The sequence below is a fragment of the Pseudophryne corroboree genome, chromosome 3 (genome assembly GCF_028390025.1).
Source record: "Pseudophryne corroboree isolate aPseCor3 chromosome 3, aPseCor3.hap2, whole genome shotgun sequence".
In the NCBI taxonomy this organism is placed as follows: Eukaryota; Metazoa; Chordata; class Amphibia; order Anura; family Myobatrachidae; genus Pseudophryne; species Pseudophryne corroboree.
This window is the reverse complement of record NC_086446.1, coordinates 434,045,413-434,065,268: the sequence shown is the minus strand read 5'-3', so window position 1 is coordinate 434,065,268 and position 19,856 is coordinate 434,045,413. Positions and strand designations below refer to the sequence as shown.

Genomic DNA, 19,856 nt, shown 5'->3' with positions numbered 1-19,856 from the left:
CTTAGTACGCATGCGCAATGTTCGCACTGCGACTGCGCCAAGTAACTTTACTATGAAGAAAGTATTTTTACTCACGGCTTTTTCTTCGCTCCGGCGATCGTAATGTGATTGACAGGAAATGGGTGTTACTGGGCGGATACACGGCGTTTCAGGGGCGTGTGGCTGAAAACGCTACCGTTTCCGGAAAAAACGCAGGAGTGGCCGGGGAAACGGTGGGAGTGCCTGGGCGAACGCTGGGTGTGTTTGTGACGTCAACCAGGAACGACAAGCACTGAAATGATCGCACAGGCAGAGTAAGTCTGGAGCTACTCTGAAACTGCTAACTCGTTTGTAATCGCAATATTGCGCGTACGTCGGTCGCAATTTTAAGAAGCTAAGATTCACTCCCAGTAGGCGGCGGCTTAGCGTGTGTAACTCTGCTACATTCGCCTTGCGAGCGAACAACTCGGAATGAGGGCCTATATTCATTGCCTTCAGTGCCTCTTCAGGCCACTTAAGCACTGCTCTTAAACATCATGCAAATACTTTTACCACTTGTCTTCTGGAACCTGCCCACACTTTGTACTCCCATTTAAGTGCATCTAACATGGGTCACTGGCATTTTCCAAACACCAGGCGAAGAACCACACGTGTAGTTTTCCAATTTCCTGAAGTAGTAGCAAGGAAGATGCATTCAGAGAAACTGACCTTTTAAGCAGCATCTTGATAGGAAGGATCAAAACCTGGACCGTGCAGTGTCCTAAATGTAAGAATTGCAGCGTTTGTAGATGTGGCCACCAGTGTGTGTATGTATATAATATTTTCATTTGTATAGTGCTATCCTCCTGCAGGACTCAGTCGCTTTACATACATCAAAACATGGAACATTGTACAAAGGCATTCGAATTACAGCTGAAAAACAAACAAAATTAATTGACCAAGTAAACCTAGAGAGCACAATAGGCATAATACAGGGTAGGTGCAGACATTTTGGGTAATAACTTCTAAGGGTTATATATTCCACTCATGAAAGGTACCAGGTGAGGCACCCATGTTGGGCACACTACGTTGGATGACCCTGAGTGGAATAGGTCATGCCCAGAAGAGATGACGCAAAATGGATGGTTGCAGCGATTTATCCCAGCACAACAGTCAGGTCCATGTCTTTTTGAACCCAACCACAGACCTACCAGGTGAGGCAACCATGTTGGGCACACTACGAAGATTATGCTGTGGGAGAGAAGCCATGCAAGGAGGTATATATGGGAAAACTGACGTGTATTCATATTATATATCCTGTATGAGTAGATCATGTGAGGGACATCCTGTCCATATAGGAACCTTCTGAGGCAACGGTCTGGGGTGCACTGCGTATGTTGCTGCTGGCAGGGTGTGCAACCAGTGGGATTACACACCACACAGACTTAGCATATAGTGGGGATGAAAGTACTGTACATGGTATAGAAACCGTAAGGATGGAAGTACAAGGTAAAGTTACAGTGATAACAAGAAGGTTGAAAGCGTGGGAAATGAAGAGGTCGTGGATAGTTGGTGGTTTGTTGTAGATGGATCTGGCATTCTAGAGGGCACAGAAAAATAGTAGGGATGGGGCAGGGGAGATGTGGATGAGATTGACTGGGTTGTGGGTTTGATGGGGTGGGATGGATCTTGGGGGGAGGAGAGAGCAGGCAGGGAGGATTGGTATGGAACGATGCCAAGGAGCCATAGTGGGTGGCTCTGGGAGTAGTATGCTGGGTGGGTAAAGATAGGTGACATGTAGGAAAGTCCGGCAGTGGACACAGGTGTAGAAGGCAAATCCAACATAGGTTCTCAGGGCTAAGCTGTTGAGAGAGTTTTGGTATGTACAGTAGATAGGGAGTATAGTTAAATTGGCAGAAATGTAGGTCAAAGAGCAGTGCAGGTAAGATTATAGCATAACTACAGTAATGCTGTTCAGAGGACTATTCTAGAAATGGTGAGGAAGAAAATACTAAAATAAATGTTAAAAATGGATATACTAAATAGCAATGGCAATGCAGACAGGACTTTTAAGGGAATAGATGCAAACTGAAACTGGTACAGAGTAGATCTAGGCAGTATTATTTTGATAAACAAAAGCAACAGCTGAGAGCAGCAAGTCTTTAAAATATCCAAGCAGGGAGTTCAGTAATGGTTGTCCAGGTTGTGTTAAGAGGTGGTAAATTAGTCAACTCACAGCAGTGTGAGTAAAGCAGTCCTTTTGGAGTAGATATGGAAGATAGATCATTATCGTTTTTTTCTCTCTTGTTTAAACTCCGGTGTAGCTTTGATTTTCATATTAATATCTCAGAACATTTTACAATAAACACTTACTAGCCTAAAAAGGCATAACAGCCTGATCTCTACTGATTAAATAAGGCTACATACATGTGTATGATTGAGCCCCCTCCGTCAACAAACTCCATCCAGTACACTACCACTAAGGAGGGTATCCTATTATCTGCGATATCGCGGTTTTGTGATAAATGATTGGTAATGCGGTAATTCTGTATCCTATTAGCAGTGATAAGTTATTGCCGTTAAGTCTCCATAGGGTTTATTTCGGATTTCTCTTCACCATCTCTGAGCTGGTGATAAGTAGTGCAAAATCCCTATCTTTTGTTCTGAACCCCTGGTACACCCCCCTGATTGACTAATTAGGCACTTAGAAGTTTTCAATTATTTTTAATTAGCCAATAATGTAATGTTTGGGGTGAAAAAGTGCAAAGTGATGGAAATTGGGGTACAAAGTATGGGACAGGTATATTGGGGTGCATTATGAGTGGAGCAAGTATTTTTAGGCTTGCAGGTGGGAGTAATCTGTCTGTTTCCATTTTTTTTTAAAGTACCCTAAAATAACCCAAATATATACTTATACCCATTTTTAGGTACCCCAAATTTAAGGAGAGCAAGTATTTTGCTGCAAAAATTGCTTTCTGTAATTTTCCACATTAAAAAAAAAAATGCATATAACAGCCATTTGACCCAATTTAATGACACCAAATAGTTTTATTATGGCCACTAATAGACTTCTATTATGTTTTCCTATGTTTGGCTTTTTTAAGGGTACAGGCCTTTTACCCCACTGTCTCCTATACTTAGCTCAGCTGTTGCTGGATAAAATAACTGCATGAATCCCGTTATTGCCATTTTGGAATAGCATAGGTGCGATAAATGGGAGCGAGCAGCGTGCGCTAACCCGATTTTTCGGAAGAGAGGTGCGATAGCATTAGCCATGATCGCATTATCGTGGCTAATTGGATATCCTGCTGAATCATAATTTCTGATCTTACTACAGATTTTAAACTACTACTATAAACTATTGACTATTTACCTAAGTAATAATTTCACTGTTCTGTACAATAATCACAAGCTCCTTAGCAGATGATTGGAGTAGGAATTTCACAATTTACCTGTGGAAGACGAGCAGAGAGGTGTCACCAGTGTAACTCTGATTTCCATATTAATATCTCATAACACTTTGCACTAAACCCTTAACAGCTTGATCTATAATACCTTTTATTCCCCACGGGGCAGTAGTTATGGGCAGTTACTGTCCAGTTAATATATAAACAAGGTTATAGAATACATATGTTATTGCTCGACTTTTATTAGCAGCAGGGGGAAGTATCTCCCCAGTTGTTAGTATAAACAGAGCTATATACTGCCCGGATTGGTGAAATGACTCCGTTGCACTTGACACGTCTCAGGATATTGTTTACTCCCTTCTCCCCATTCCCCTCCACCTTTCTTTTTCACTTCTACTCTTCCTAAATTAAAAATCCCAGCAGACCCTGATTTCTTCCATATGCTGTCTGCTATTCCAAATATTGTTCCTTGACTAGCTTTTTTTTTCTTTTTTAACTGTTTGTTTTCTTATTTATGATTTCTTTATTATCGGTTACTCGACAGTCATTCTGAAAGTCAGGTTTCTTTTTCTCTGTTGCAACAAATAAAAATAATTTTAAATGCCAAGTCTAAGCCTTGGAGAGTGATAAATAGCACCGTGATAAAGTGCCAGCCAATCAGGTCCTAACTGCTATGTTACAGGCTGTGTTTGAAAAATGAGTTAGGAGCTGATTGGCTGGCACTTTATCACTGTGCAATTTATCACTCTCCAAGGCTTGATAAATCTGGGCCTAAGTGACCACTGTTTTGCACATTAGAAAGGTGTGAATAGCAGCATTTATCAGTGGCCTAGTTTTGTCTGTTCTAGAGGTGATACAGTATGTTATGTTAATACCCTATCTATCTTCCAAGGTTTGAGTTATTTATCAGCAATGCAAAAACATTTTTATTTACTGTACACAAACGACCAGGATGTGTGGCAAGAGGCACATCGTCATTAACCATACTGGTGCAACCCTCTTGGCCAGTTTGTGGTGATCAGTGATTTCGGTGATCTCGTCTCAATGTTCTTTTTACTTACTACATTTAATTCATACAGAATTGTAAAGAGGTTGGATGATGGAGATAAGGCTTGGTGTGGTGTTCAGCACTTATAGCACTACCTTGGTCTAATCACACCAGTGTCGTATCTCCACTGGCAGTAGTGATTTTAGTATTGCACTTTAGTTTCTGCAAACGCAAAGCCGCCGCCCTCTGGGAGTGTATCTTAGCATAGCAGAATTGCTAACGAAAGATTAGCAATTCTGCTATTAAGTATTTCCTTGCAGTTTCTGAGTAGCTCCAGACCTACTCCTAGATTGCGATCACCTCAGTCCGTTTAGTTCCCGGTTTGACGTCACAAACACGCCCAGCATCCGGCCAGCCACTCCCCCGTTTCTCCAGCCACTCCTGCGTTTTCTGCTGGCACGCCTGCGTTTTTTAGCACACTCCCGAAAAACGCTCAGTTACCACCCAGAAACACCCACTCCTTGTCAATGATTCTCCGATCAACAGAGCGACTGAAAAGCTTTGTTCGCCCGTGAGCAAAATAGCATAGTTTTGTGTAAAATTGCTTAGCGCGTGCGCCCTGCGGTGCATACGCATGCGCAGAACTGCCGGATTTTAGCCTATTAGCAATTCTGCTAAAATTAGCAGCGAGCGAACAACTCTGAATGACCCCCAATGTTGTAAGACCTATATGTGACTGTTGCTTTAATATTCACACAGAATCTAATAATATATTGTGTTATTTATGCTATATTTATTAAATCATGACCTTTTTGTCTGCACATACTTCTTGTACCTGTGTCCTGTTTTCCATATATTCATTTTTTTTCTTCCTTTGTCCAGGCATGGCGTCCAGTAAAAAAAATGGAAATAACTCACGTTTACAGAGTCGGAAACCGCCTAACCTTTCCATTACCATTCCTCCAACTGAAGGCGAGCGTGAACCCGCACAGATTAGGGTACAAAGCCTATAACAGTATTGCACTCTGTTTGTGAATAGATTGTATTATGTACTATATTATATAATCTTTCCATCTTTCCAACAGCCACTCGCCAAACCCATGTACCAGAAAAGTGTTAGCCTGCAGGAGCCACAGAGGTCAGAAGACTTTACCACAAGTGGCAGGCCTGCCTTCAGAAGACAGACCTCACTGTCACAGAGCATAAAAAGGTAAGGAACCAATCCCAATAACTAAATGTAGAAAATGGCTTATATAAAAGTAAGGAGCTTGTCAGAAATAAATGTATGGGAAGGACTAATTAGAACGCTGTGTATCCCAACACGATTGACGGAACAAGATCTCACTCGGCCGTACACACTTAACAATATAGCGCCTGTTGTTCATGGCCACATGATGTCATCCACCGGGGTTGTTCCATCGACCATGCAGCACAGCAGATTGGGCGACTGGTTTGTGGGACCATGCGGTAGTGGGTGCACACTGCGCTATGTGCACGATATGTCTGTCCAATCAGCGGGATCGGGCAACATATAGACAAGTGTTTACCCAGCCTAATTAATAGGTGGTTCTGTTGTTTTTTTTGCATCCAAGAGACGGGGAGAAGACTCAATGAAGTTGCTTTTGTCTGGGTAGCCTATTCATAATTGTAATTCTTAAGCAAATGTAGTTGGGTAAATGATGCGCTTATAGCATACAAGATTGAATTTAAAGGGGAAGTAACTGCTGAAGCATTTAGACTTCAGGGATTTTCCATTCCTAGCCATCAGATTTCTGGTTCGTAAGAATATCACCAAAGGCAGTAAATATGAAATATAGATATTAGAGAAAAAGAAAAAAATATTTATATATAATAATATTATTATTATTATTATTATTATTATTATTATTATTATTATTATTATAGATATCTCATAAGTTTTTTTTGGGTGTTCTGTGGCCCCTGATTATTTTCATATGTTCCGAAACCAGGGACCAGGATCCCTGTGTAGATTTCCAGCTCCAAGTTAGGTGCACAGTAGCACTGGACTCACCTGAGGTGTGTGAGCAAGGATAGATATGCTCTGTGCTCAGTAATACTGATAACCAACCATAGCCACAGAATGCGTGGAATAAATAAATCCTATATTTTTATACTTTTTTTTTTTAACTGGTTCAAAGATCAAATGATTGAGGTTAAGAGTACACTTACTGGAAACATTATGGATCTGTTTGCGTTTGGATAAACTATTAACACATAATTTGTTAATGTAAAGCGCATTGTAATAATTCAAAAACAAGAAAGCATTGTCTAATCTGTTAAACAGCAACATTGAAGCCTTGTGGACGATATCCCATCTCAACGACATGCTGCAGCCGCCACATTTAAGTACCTTGGGCCTAATTCAGTGATGGACATTGTTCTCATCACTCTGTGTCTTTGGATACAGCATCAAAGGCAAAATGAATGCAGGAAGCTCTGAGGACAAAATAAAGTTTCATATTCTCATCAGTGACTATATACATCTAGCAATCCAGCTCAGATTTGGACTCTTTAACACAACTGTTATAAAAGTGTCATTCCCTCTGAATCCATGTGGTTATTTGAACAAATTGTGTACCTATTTTCAATTTCTAGAACGATTACTTTTTAGTTATCTCACGTGTTTTTGGTTTTATTTATATCTATTGCACATCTTGCGTTTTTTCTTTTTTGCTGTACTATACATACACTCAAGATTTTAGTCCAGAAAGGTAAAAGGTGACTAAGACTAATGTTTAATTTTATTATTAAACCCAAAAAAAAAGAAATCTCATTGGCTAAGCTGTGACCTCCTATAATACATAGTCTTCTTTTCACAGGGGTACAGCCCAGTGGTTCGGAGTGAGCAATGACTGGGAGGGGAAGCGACAACATTGGCAGCGCAAAAGCCTTCATCATTGCAGTCTCCGTTATGGAAAACTCAAACCCCAGTACCAGAAGGACATGGAACTGCCAAGCCAAGAAACTCCCTCCTTCCAGACCACAGAGTCTCCTGCCACCTCTCGTCTGCCCAAGGCATGTTCATTCTCACGTCATTGGTTCACTCCACTTCCAAATAGGGAGAATTGACTAAATCAATGTAGTTAGACTTAAAACAGAAAACCAGTAGTAAACAGCAACACAAACAGTAGCAAACTGCAAAGGCATTTAGGGGGTCATTCTGACCCGATCGCACACTGCAGTTTATCGCAACGGTGCGATCGGGTCAGAACTGTGCATGCCGAAGGCCGGCGCTGAGCTACGATTGCCTTTGCCTGATTGACAGGCAAAGGCAGTCGCTGGGGGAGGGCGGAACAGCGGCGTTTAGCCGCCGTTTCGTGGGAGCGGTCTGGCCGATGCAGGTGTGGCCGGACCGTACGGGGGGCGGGCCGCATCGGCTGCGGGCCGGTGAACGACGATAAAGCTGCACTGGCCGGGAGCTACTCCTAAAGTGCAAAAGCATCGCTGCTGTGCGATGCTTTTGCACTTCTGCGGGGGTGGGGCCGGCACTGACATGCGGGGCGGGATAGCCCGGTGCTGGGAGTCCCCCCGCATGTCTATTGTCATGATCGTAGCCCTGTAAAATTTTGCAGGGCTATGATCAACTCTGAATGACCCCCTTAGTTATATTGGTGGTCTCATTGGTACAGAAACCATGATTAGTTTGGACAATGATTTCTGGACAACCAGGTGCACCATTTCACATTAATCCTACACACACACGAGAAACCCTACTGGATGGAAAAGAAGACTATTAGAGCGATCCACTGTCCAGTACCAAATTAAGCAACCTACTGAAAATAGCCATCTTTATCTGTTGGAGCTCTCATCCAAAACCATTATAATCAAACAATGAGAGCAATAAGAGTCTGAAATGCTTGGTCAAATGTTTATTGCTTATGATGTCTTTTCAAGAAGTAAAATAAAACTGCACTTGTATTGCATTGCTTTTTCATTTATTCTTTGTGTATTTCCTAGATTGTGGATCCATTGGCACGGGGAAGGGCATTTCGGCATCCCGATGAGGTGGACCGGCCGAGGACCCCTCATGTGTGCATGGGTCCAGTGACTCCCGGAGTCATGTCACTGACATCCTTTACCAGTGTACGTTCAGGGTACAGCCGATTACCACGACGCAAGAGGGAAAGTGTTGCACACATGAGCTTTCGAGCGGCAGCTGCTATCATTAAGGTATGATGAACTTAAATTGGTCTGTGTTTTTAATGTTGTAACAGTACAGGTGCCAGGGTGAACCATACCATATTTATTGGCGTCAAAACATAAACGCTAACTATTTGCACAGTGTTTATGCTAAGAGAGCACGCTTACCGCTGCACATCAGTAGGCACCTTTACAGAAAGTCAGATTTGTACACTGTGTCTGAGCACTATGCAGACAGATAAGAATATTATGGGGTGTATTCAATTGATGTCTGATCATTTCTGACGAAAAGGATCCAACATTTGAGTATTGTCCCAACAATGCCAATCCAACTTTTTTGAAGTCGGATTGACATTGTCGGAAACGTGGCTAAAACCTGTCTGATATGGCAGCAAATCCGACAAAACGTGGATCCGCGGCTAATCTGCCGATCCACGTGTTTTCCAACAAGTCGCTGTCGGAAAAACGTCAGGATCATTGAATAGGTCGGAACACTATCCGACCTAAAAAAGTCGGAAACTGACATCTTTCCGACAAGACGGCAGTTCCGACTTGAATTGAATACCCCCCTATATGTGAAAACTACTTCATCATTTTCCAGTTTCACTAGTATTACACTGAGTTGGTCTCCTGTGGGTTATTTCTCCCAATGGATAATGTTTGCTAATGCATTGTTAGCATTAGACAATAATAGGGAAGGTGGCTTTGCCTATTTTTAGATGCTTTTTTCATTTTACGGATAACCATAGCAAGAGTTGGTGGATTGCAGATTAATTGGTTATTAGATGTGCTGTACACTCAAAAACAAATGTTGCATATAAGAGGATAAAGCTTAACAGTGTACTAATTCAGCGCAAGCTAGAAGCTTCTTGCTTTAATGGAGGGGCTATAGACACGTGTTTTTTTTTTTTTTTGTTTTTTTTTAATCTGCGATTTTATTAAAGGCAAAACCCAGCATGTTTGGCCTTTAATATAATCACTGCTTTAAATCTCACTATAATAATCGTAGCTCATTAAATAACTCCATGGAGTCTGTTCTCCTCAAATCTTGATATTTATTTATTAGCAGTTTCTTATATAGCGCAGCATATTCCGTTGGTGCTTTACAATTAGAACAACAGTTATAGAACAAAACTGGGCAAAGACAGACATAGAGGTAGGAAGGCCCTGCTCGCAAGTTTACAATCTATAGGGAAATAGGCATTGATACACAAGGATACCTGTTGCATAATGGTCCACCAGATTGCAAGGTTCTTAATGGGTTGTATGATATGATCACCCAGCAATGTTGGAAGACAATATGTGAGGTTATGTGGACTGTAAAGAGAGGATGTAACTGGATAGGGAAGCATTGAAGGTTATGTGGGTGGGTCTGGAATTTGGTAGGCTTGTCTGAAGAGATGAGTTTTCAGGGAACGTTTAAAGGTTTGGAGACTAGAGGAGAGTCTTATTGTGCGTGGGAGGGTATTCCACAGAGTGGGTGAAGCCCGGATAAAGTCCTGTAATTTTGAGTGGGAACAGGTAATACATATGGATGAGAGACGCAGATCTTGTGCAGAGCAGAGAGGTCTGGAAGGGAGATATTTTGAGATGAGTGAGGAGATGTATGATGGTGCAGTTTTGTTAATAACCTTGTATGTAAGTAAAAGTATTTTATATTTAACACGGTAGAATACCGGTAACCAATGGAGGGAGTGACGGAGCGGATCAGCAGACGATGAACGTCTGGCAAGGAAGATTAGCCTCGCAGCTGCATTCAGAGTGGATTGTAGTGGTGAGAGCCTATGTTTGGGAAGACCAGTAAGGAGACTATTATAATAATCAATGCGGGAGATGATGAGTGCATGGATCAGAGTTTTGGCAGTGTCTTGTGTAAGATAAGGGCGTATTTTGGATATGTTTTTAAGGTGCATGTAACATGATTTAGGGACAGATTGAATGTGTGGAACCAAAGGACAGTTCAGAGTCAAGGGTGACACCTAGGCAGCGAGCTTGTGGGGTAGGGTGGATAGTTGCATTGTCAACAGTTATGGAGATATCAGGTTGTTAACTGCTATTGGCTGGTGGGAAAATGATTCTGTTTTGGAAATGTTGAGTTTAAGGAGGCGAGATGACATCCAAGATGAAATGGCAGACAGGCATCCAGTGACACGAGCCAATACAGATGGTGATATAGCCATTCTCCCCTGCAACCTGTGCTATTGCTAACAAACCATATCTATTCATTATACTATCACACTGGTTTTATACCTGTAATGTTGGCTTCATTTGTAAACCTATCCTGATGAAGTGCCCTATGTTCTGAAAGCCTGTAAACCTCTGCAATCCGTCATTAAACTGTATTCTGTATGTATAGCTTAGGGCATCTCTTCTACGTGATAACACCATGCCATGCTCTGTCTATGTCCAGTACCAGCAAATCTTTAATGAGACCGGATATTGCCAGATGTTACGATTTTCTAATTTAATGGAATATACTTGCTGGTGACCTACCTGAAGAGAACTTATTGCTTTTGCTTTACCTCTATGCAGTCTAGCCCAGTGGTCTCCAAACTTTTTTGAATCATAGTGCCCTAGAGTATCATATTTTCTCTATCGTCCTAGTGGATGCTGGGGTTCCTGAAAGGACCATGGGGGATAGCGGCTCCGCAGGAGACAGGGCACAAAAGTAAAGCTTTCCGATCAGGTGGTGTGCACTGGCTCCTCCCCCTATGACCCTCCTCCAAGCCAGTTAGATTTTTGTGCCCGGCCGAGAAGGGTGCAATCTAGGTGGCTCTCCTAAAGAGCTGCTTAGAAAAGTTTAGCTTAGGTTTTTTATTTTACAGTGAGTCCTGCTGGCAACAGGATCACTGCAACGAGGGACTTAGGGGAGAAGAAGTGAACTCACCTGCGTGCAGGATGGATTGGCTTCTTGGCTACTGGACATCAGCTCCAGAGGGACGATCACAGGTACAGCCTGGATGGTCACCGGAGCCTTGCCGCCGGCCCCCTTGCAGATGCTGAAATAAGAAGAGGTCCAGAATCGGCGGCAGAAGACTCCTCAGTCTTCTAAAGGTAGCGCACAGCACTGCAGCTGTGCGCCATTTTCCTCTCAGCACACTTCACACGGCAGTCACTGAGGGTGCAGGGCGCTGGGAGGGGGGCGCCCTGGGAGGCAAATGAAAACCTATTTTGGCTAAAAATACCTCACATATAGCCTCCGGAGGCTATATGGAGATATTTAACCCCTGCCAGAATCCGTTAAGAGCGGGAGACGAGGCCGCCGAAAAAGGGGCGGGGCCTATCTCCTCAGCACACAGCGCCATTTTCCCTCACAGAAAGGCTGGAGGGAAGGCTCCCAGGCTCTCCCCTGCACTGCACTACAGAAACAGGGTTAAAACAGAGAGGGGGGGCACTAATTTGGCGTTAGAAATATATAAAAAAGATGCTATAAGGGAAAACACTTATATAAGGTTGTCCCTATATAATTATAGCGTTTTTGGTGTGTGCTGGCAAACTCTCCCTCTGTCTCTCCAAAGGGCTAGTGGGTCCTGTCCTCTATCAGAGCATTCCCTGTGTGTGTGCTGTGTGTCGGTACGTGTGTGTCGACATGTAGGAGGACGATGTTGGTGAGGAGGCGGAGCAATTGCCTGTAATGGTGATGTCACTCTCTAGGGAGTCGACACCGGAATGGATGGCTTATTTAGGGAATTACGTGATAATGTCAACACGCTGCAAGGTCGGTTGACGACATGAGACGGCCGACAAACAATTAGTACCGGTCCAGACGTCTCAAAAACACCGTCAGGGGTTTTAAAACGCCCGTTTACTTTAGTCGGTCGACACAGACACAGACAGGGACACTGAATCCAGTGTCGACGGTGAATAAACAAACGTATTCCTTATTAGGGCCACACGTTAAAGGCAATGAAGGAGGTGTTACATATTTCTGATACTACAAGTACCACAAAAGAGGGTATTATGTGGGATGTGAAAAAACTACCATAGTTTTTCCTGAATCGGATAAATTAAATAAAGTGTGTGATGATGCGTGGGTTCCCCCCGATAGAAAATTATGGGCGGTATACCCTTTCCCGCCAGAAGTTAGGGCGCGTTGGGAAACACCCCTTAGGGTGGATAAGGCGCTCACACGCTTATCAAAACAAGTGGCGGTACCGTCTATAGATAGGGCCGTCCTCAAGGACCAGCTGACAGGAGGCTGGAAAATATCATAAAAAGTATATACACACTTACTGGTGTTATACTGCGACCAGCGATCGCCTCAGCCTGGATGTGCAGAGCTGGGGTGGCTTGGTCGGATTCCCTGACTAAAAATATTGATACCCTTGACAGGGACAGTATTTTATTGACTATAGAGCATTTAAAGGATGCATTTCTATATATGCGAGATGCACAGAGGGATATTTGCACTCTGGCATCAAGAGTAAATGCGATGTCCATAACTGCCAGAAGATGTTATGGACACGACAGTGGTCAGGTGATGCAGATTCCAAACGGCACAAAGGTGTATTGCCGTATAAAGGAAGAGGAGTTATTTGGGGTCGGTCCATCGGACCTGGTGGCCACGGCAACTGCTGGAAAATCCACCGTTTTTACCCTAAGTCACATCTCTGCAGAAAAAGACACCGTCTTTTCAGCCTCAGTCCTTTCGTCCCTATAAGATCATATCTGCCCAGGGATAGAGGAAAGGAAAGAAGACTGCAGCAGGCAGCCCATTCCCAGGAACAGAAGCGTTCCACCGCTTCTGACAAGTTCTCAGCATGGCGCTGAGACCGTACAGGACCCCTGGATCCTACAAGTAGTATCCCAGGGGTACAGATTGGAATGTCGAGACGTTTCCCCTTCGCAGGCTCCTGAAGTCTGCTTTACCAAGGTCTCCCTCCGACAAGGAGGCAGTATGGGAAAAAATTCACAAGCTGTATTCCCAGCAGGTGATAATTAAATTACCCCTCCTACTACAAGAAAAGGGGTATTATTCCACACTATACTGTGGTACTGAAGCCAGAAGGCTAGGTGAGACTTATTCTAAATCTAAAAATTTTTTGAACACTTACAAAGGTTCAAATCAAGATGGAGTCACTCAGAGCAGTGATAACGAACAGGAAGAAGGGGACTATATAGTGTCCCGGGACATCAGGGATGCTTACCTCTATGTCCCAAATTTGCCCTTCTCACTAAGGGTACCTCAGGTTCGTGGTGCAGAACTGTCACTATCAGTTTCAGACGCTGCCGTTTGGATTGTCCACGGCACCCCGGGTCTTTACTAAGGTAATGGCCGAAATGATGATTCTTCTTCGAAGAAAAGGCGTCTTAATTATCCCTTACTTGGACGATCTCCTGATAAGGGCATAGTCCAGGGAACAGTTGGAGGTAGGAGTAGCACTATCTCGGATACTGCTACAACAGCACGGGTGGATTCTAAATATTCCAAAATCGCAGCTGATCCCGACGACACGTCTGCTGTGCCTAGGGATGATTCTGGACACAGTCCAGAAAAAGGTGTTTCTCCCGAAAGAGAAAGCCAGGGAGTTATCCGAGCTAGTCAGGAACCTCCTAAAAACAGTGCATCATTGCACAAGGGTCCTGGTAGAAAATGGTGGCTTCCTACGAAGCAATTCCATTCGGCAGATTTCACGCAAGAACTTTTCAGTGGGATCTGCTGGACAAATGGTCCGGATCGCATCTTCAGATGCATCAGCGGATAACCCTATATCCAAGGACAAGGGTGTCTCTCCTGTGGTGGTTATAGAGTGCTCATCTTCTAGAGGGCCGCAGATTCGGCATTCAGGATTGGATGCTGGTGACCACGGAGCCCAGCCCGAGAGGCTGGGGAGCAGTCACACAAAGAAAAAAATTTCCAGGGAGTGTGATCAAGTCTGGAGACTTTTCTCCACATAAATATACTGGAGCTAAGGGTAAATTTATAATGCTCTAAGCTTAGCAAGACCTCTGCTTCAAGGTCAGCCGGTATTGATCCAGTGGGAAAAACATCACGGCAGTCGCCCACGTAAACAGACAGGGCGACACAAGAAGCAGGAGGGCAATGGCAAAAAATGCAAGGACTTTTCGCTGGGCGGAAAATCATGTGATAGCACTGTCAGCAGTGTTTCATCCCGGGAATGGAAACTGGGAAGCAGACTTCCTCAGCAGGCACGACCTCCACCCGGGAGAGTGGAAACTTCATCGGGAAGTTTTTTCCACATGATTGTAAACCGTTGGGAAATACCAAAGGTGGACATGATGGCGTCCCGTCTGAACAAAAAACGGGACAGGTATTGCGCCAGGTCAAGAGACCCTCAGGCAATAGCTGTGGACGTTCTGGTAACACCGTGGGTGTACCAGTCGGTGTATGTGTTCCCTCCTCTGCTTCTCATACCTAAGGTGCTGAGAATTATAAGACGTAGAGGAGTAAGAACTATACTCATGGCTCCGGATTGGCCAAGAAGGACTTGGTACCCGGAACTTCAAGAGATGTTTACAGAGGTCTTATGGCCTCTGCCGCTAAGAAGGGACTTGCTTCAGCAAGTACCATGTCTGTTCCAAGACTTACCGCAGCTGCGTTTGTTGGCATGGCGGTGGAACGCCGGATCCTAAGGGAAAAAGGCATTCCGGAAGAGGTCATTCCTACCCTGGTCAAAGCCAGAAAGGAGGTGACCGCACAACATTATCACCACATGTGGCGAAAATATGTTGCGTGGTGTGAGGCCAGGAAGGCCCCACAAAGAAATTTCAACTCGGTCGATTCCTGCATTTCCTGCAAACAGGAGTGTCTATGGGCCTCAAATTGGGGTCCATTAAGGTTCAAATTTCGGCCCTGTCAATTTTCTTCCAGAAAGAATTGGCTTCAGTTCCTGAAGTCCAGAACTTTGTCAAGGGAGTATTGCATATACAACCCTCTTTTGTGCCTCCAGTGGCACTGTGGGATCTCAACGTAGTTCTGGGATTCTTCAAATCACATTGGTTTAAAACCAGTCAAATCTGTGGATTTGAAGCATCTCGCATGAAAAGTGACCATGTTCTTGGCCCTGGCCTGGACCAGGCTTTACAACTTTGCCGAGCGGTTATTTAGTCAGGGGCAAACACGTTTGTAAAATCCTACAAATTTGATACCCTGGCTAAGGAGGACCTGGAGTTCTCTCATTCGGTGCTGCAGAGTCATCCGCACTCTCCCGCCCGTTTGGGAGCTTTGGTATAATCCCCATGGTCCTTTCAGGAACCCCAGCATCCACTAGGACGATAGAGAAAATAAGAATTTACTTACCGATAATTCTATTTCTCGGAGTCCGTAGTGGATGCTGGGCGCCCATCCCAAGTGCGGATTATCTGCAATACTTGTACATAGTTACAAAAATCGGGTTATTATTGTTGTGAGCCATCTTTTCAGAGGCTCCGCTGTTATCATACTGTTAACTGGGTTTAGATCACAAGTTGTACGGTGTGATTGGTGTGGCTGGTATGAGTCTTACCCGGGATTCAAAATTCCTCCCTTATTGTGTACGCTCGTCCGGGCACAGTACCTAACTGGCTTGGAGGAGGGTCATAGGGGGAGGAGCCAGTGCACACCACCTGATCGGAAAGCTTTACTTTTGTGCCCTGTCTCCTGCGGAGCCGCTATCCCCCTTGGTCCTTTCAGGAACCCCAGCATCCACTACGGACTCCGAGAAATAGAATTATCGGTAAGTAAATTCTTATTTTTGTGTCGGCACCCTTGGGCCAAACATTTCTTAATGAGGAATTTAGAAAGAATATTAAATTAAGTATATTGTGTTTATATGTCATCATTAAGGTCAATTGTGTGGTGAGGAACAAGATTTGCTTCTGTTAGTCCACATATTTTGATGGGTAAAAACAGTACTGGTGGCTGTCAATTACATTGACCGTAAATAAATTGAATTGGTCCTGGACCACCAATCCAATGCACACCTGCAAGTGCCCCAAGGCACCCAGTTTGAGAACCATTGGTCTAGGATATGCTCTTCATTTTTTAAGAAAAGAAAAGGAATTGGCAAGAATGTGCCTCCAGTCTTGCAACTGCTATGCATGTTTGGGGTATAAATTTTAGTCCAGAAAAGTAGAATAGGGAAATGCTCATAATCAATGGAACCATTTAAAATAACATAGTTTTGCTGCAAAATGAGCAGTTCATGAATACACCTTTCACGTCACTAACGCTGATCCAACCTGGATTATTGAACACTGTCTCAAGCCATGTCAAGCTGCTTGAAACAATGTTAACACTGAAGGCTGGACTCAGGTTATTGCTGGGTCATCCCTTTGCACGCGCTTGGTGATTTCCTCTCCAAGTGCTGGTGATCCAGCTCTATGTATACTATTAGCGTGACTCTGGTTGTGCTTTCACTCTGAAGACTACCAGGTCAGTCCTGGGTTGAATTTCCAGGGTACCAAATGAGGATAGGCCTTTTCACACCAAGCCAGGACCCCTGTTGCAATATCCGGGGTCAGGGGCTTAGTGTGGAAGGGTGACTGAGATTTTCACCCTGAGGAGCAGTGCGTATGCTCAGAATGGTTGGCAGCACTGCTAAGTCTACCTATCTCTATAGGTTAAAAAATAATAATATTGTATGGATAGGTTCAACTGCAAGTCTGATTATTTTATGTCCATTATACACTGATATCTTGGTATCTGAGAGTCATCCGAAACATTGGGTTAGTTACGCCTGTTCGCACGCCTATTACACATGAAGTTCTTTGAATTTACAGAGTATCATTGATGTGTTTCTAGGGTCGTCCCATACTAGACACACCCCATAGCCGAAAAGCGGGACACAAAAAAAGCTTTGCTTATCCTAGCTTTATGGATGAGGACACGGTGGATGCCCCGGACACTTTGGATTCCTCCTTCTTTAGTAAGGCAAGAAATATTTTGTGTACTAATAGAAATAACTCCTTACTCTTATCAAAGCTGTTAATGGTTTAAAAAGTAAAATGCATGTCACTGTTACATACGTTTATTCATTGCTGATTGCTAAAGACTATTAGGAGTATGTAATCATTGTTCTGATGGGCACAGGTTGACATGCATGATGAAACGTTCTCTATGCCAGACGATGTCTTTGAATCTCCTCCCATCTCGGCGGCTTATTTTCGAGCCCATGTGCCAACTCCTGACGATAGATCGGAAGGACCCATTACAAATGTGTAAGTAATCCACTTTTACCTTTATACAGTAAGTAATTCTGGCATTTTCCCTTACGTCCTAGAGGATGCTGGGGTCCATATTAGTACCATGGGTTATAGACTGTCCACCAGGAGCCATTGGCACTTAAAGAGTTTAATAGTGTGGGCTGGCTCCTCCCTCTATGCCCCTCCTACCAGACTCCGTTTAGAAAAGGTGCCTGGAGGAGCCGGTCACAGCTAGGGGAGTTCTACTGAGTTCTCTGGGTAAAAGAGTTTTATTTTTTTCTTTCAGGATTTTTTATTTTACAGGGAGGCTGTTGGAGACAGCCTCCCTGCAGCGTGGGGGGGGGGGAGAAGTGTCCGCCCTGCGGGGTCCTGAGCCACTGCTCCCGCTGACTGGACGTTAGCTCCGGGGGGTCCGATCGCGCCCCGCCACAGGGGAACGCTCGCCCCAGCAGCCGGCCGCCACCCCCCCAGATGCTGAACATGGCGAGTTAGTCACTATCCCCCCTTGCAAGCGGAGGGACAGTGTGAAGAGGGCTGCTATTAGGGCGGAAAGCTTGGCCTTGACCGTGCTTCTGGGCGGCTCAGTGTACCTTGGTGCGGCGCTGGGGGGAGCGTCCTGGGCCTGCTCCAGACCCCACACTGGTCATCTCCTGACAGGGTCTGCGGGTCCGGGTCAGCCACTGTTCCTCAAAGCCAGTATAATCTCTTTACAGTGCGGGAAGCCGGCGCCATTGAAGGGGGGCGGAGCTTCTCCTCAGAGTGGACCCAGCAGCGTTCAGCGCCATTTTTCCTGCCTGCTCTCACTGCCAAGTGGATCCAGGTCCCTCCAGAGCAATCTCCAGCTATCTGTACGGTACCAAAGGGGTTGTAGAAGGAGGGGGAAGCTGTGTACAGGCTGTCACTTATTAAGGGACACAGTCAGCGCTGGTTAGGGACTCCCTATACCTTTAATAGCGCTGTGTATGGGTTGGCTCCAATCTCTGTGTCTCTCTGCCATTCTTTGGGGGAAAACTCTGCCTTCATAATACCGTGTGTGTGTGTGTGTTAACATGTCTAGGGACAATGTATCATATGCTGCAGAGGATTTATCCTCTCAAGAGGACTCCGTTCCATGTAATCAGGATTGCACAGTTTTAGCGCAGATCCCGGCTAAAGAGCCAGAATGGTTAGTCTCTCTGAGGGGGAATATTTCCCAGATTTCTGATAGAATTGCTAGGAATGAGCATGCCACTCAGGTCCTCCAGTCCTCTATGGTTGTTTGGTCTGATACTGCCTCCTTGGGGTCCCCTGCGATTCATTCTCAGAAAAGTGCACTTGCAATGTTGCAGGATGACACGGACACCGACTCTTACACTGCAGACGATGACGGGGATGTGTCGAGGGGAACGGCATCACTTGCCAAGGGGTTACAGTTGATGATTGCGGCCGTTAGAGAAGTTTTGCACATTTCGGACACAGCTCCGGAACAGGTGGAGGAGGCCTTCTTTACAGAAAACAGGAAGCCCCCCCTCACCTTCCCAGCATCCAAAGAATTAAACGCTATCTTTGAAAAGGCTTGGGAAACTCCGGAAAATACATTTCAGATCCCTAAGAGGGTTTTGGTTGCTTTTCCTTTCCCAGAGGAAGATAGGAAAAAATGGGAGTCCCCGCCGTTGGTCGATGCCTCTGTATCTAGGCTGTCCAAACAAGTGGTGCTGCCGGTACCAGGATCTACCGTGTTGAAAGACCCGGTGGATCGCAAGATGGATGCTACGTTAAAATCCATGTACACGGCTTCTGGGGCTATATTAAGGCCTACTATAGTCTGTGCTTGGATTGCAAAGCTATTGCCAGGTGGTCTTATCACTATGCAGGAAGAATCAGCTATGCTGGATAAAGATGACGTTGATATGTTTTTACGCCATATTCAGGATTCTGCAGGGTTCCTAGTGGATTCCATGAAGGACCTGGGCTCCATGGCTGCGGGGATCTCCTCCATGTCCGTCTCTGCTCGCAAGGGTCTCTGGCTGCGCCAATGGTCTGCGGATGCGGAATCCACTAAGAGCGTGGAGTGCCTACCCTACACGAGTCAGGCTCTCTTTGGGGAGGCGCTGGATGCGTGGATTGCCACAGCTATCGCGGGTAAGTCTACTTTTCTCCCCTCAGCTGCACCGGCCACGAAGAAGACTTTTACACCAGCCGCTTCACAGTCCTTTCGG

General features: G+C 44.8%; 1 protein-coding gene across 1 annotated transcript in view; it reads left to right on the top strand.

The window, feature by feature from the left end:
• Nucleotides 1–19,856, top strand: part of RHBDF2 (rhomboid 5 homolog 2) — a 230,949-nt gene that overhangs the window by 138,362 nt on the left and 72,731 nt on the right. The window contains exons 3-8 of the mRNA XM_063960416.1: nucleotides 5,236–5,351; nucleotides 5,439–5,563; nucleotides 7,194–7,389; nucleotides 8,332–8,544; nucleotides 17,258–17,386; nucleotides 17,546–17,673. Of these exons, the coding sequence (XP_063816486.1) occupies nucleotides 5,238–5,351; nucleotides 5,439–5,563; nucleotides 7,194–7,389; nucleotides 8,332–8,544; nucleotides 17,258–17,386; nucleotides 17,546–17,673 (905 nt within the window). The 5' untranslated portion in view covers nucleotides 5,236–5,237. The remainder of the gene's footprint in view (nucleotides 1–5,235; nucleotides 5,352–5,438; nucleotides 5,564–7,193; nucleotides 7,390–8,331; nucleotides 8,545–17,257; nucleotides 17,387–17,545; nucleotides 17,674–19,856) is intronic.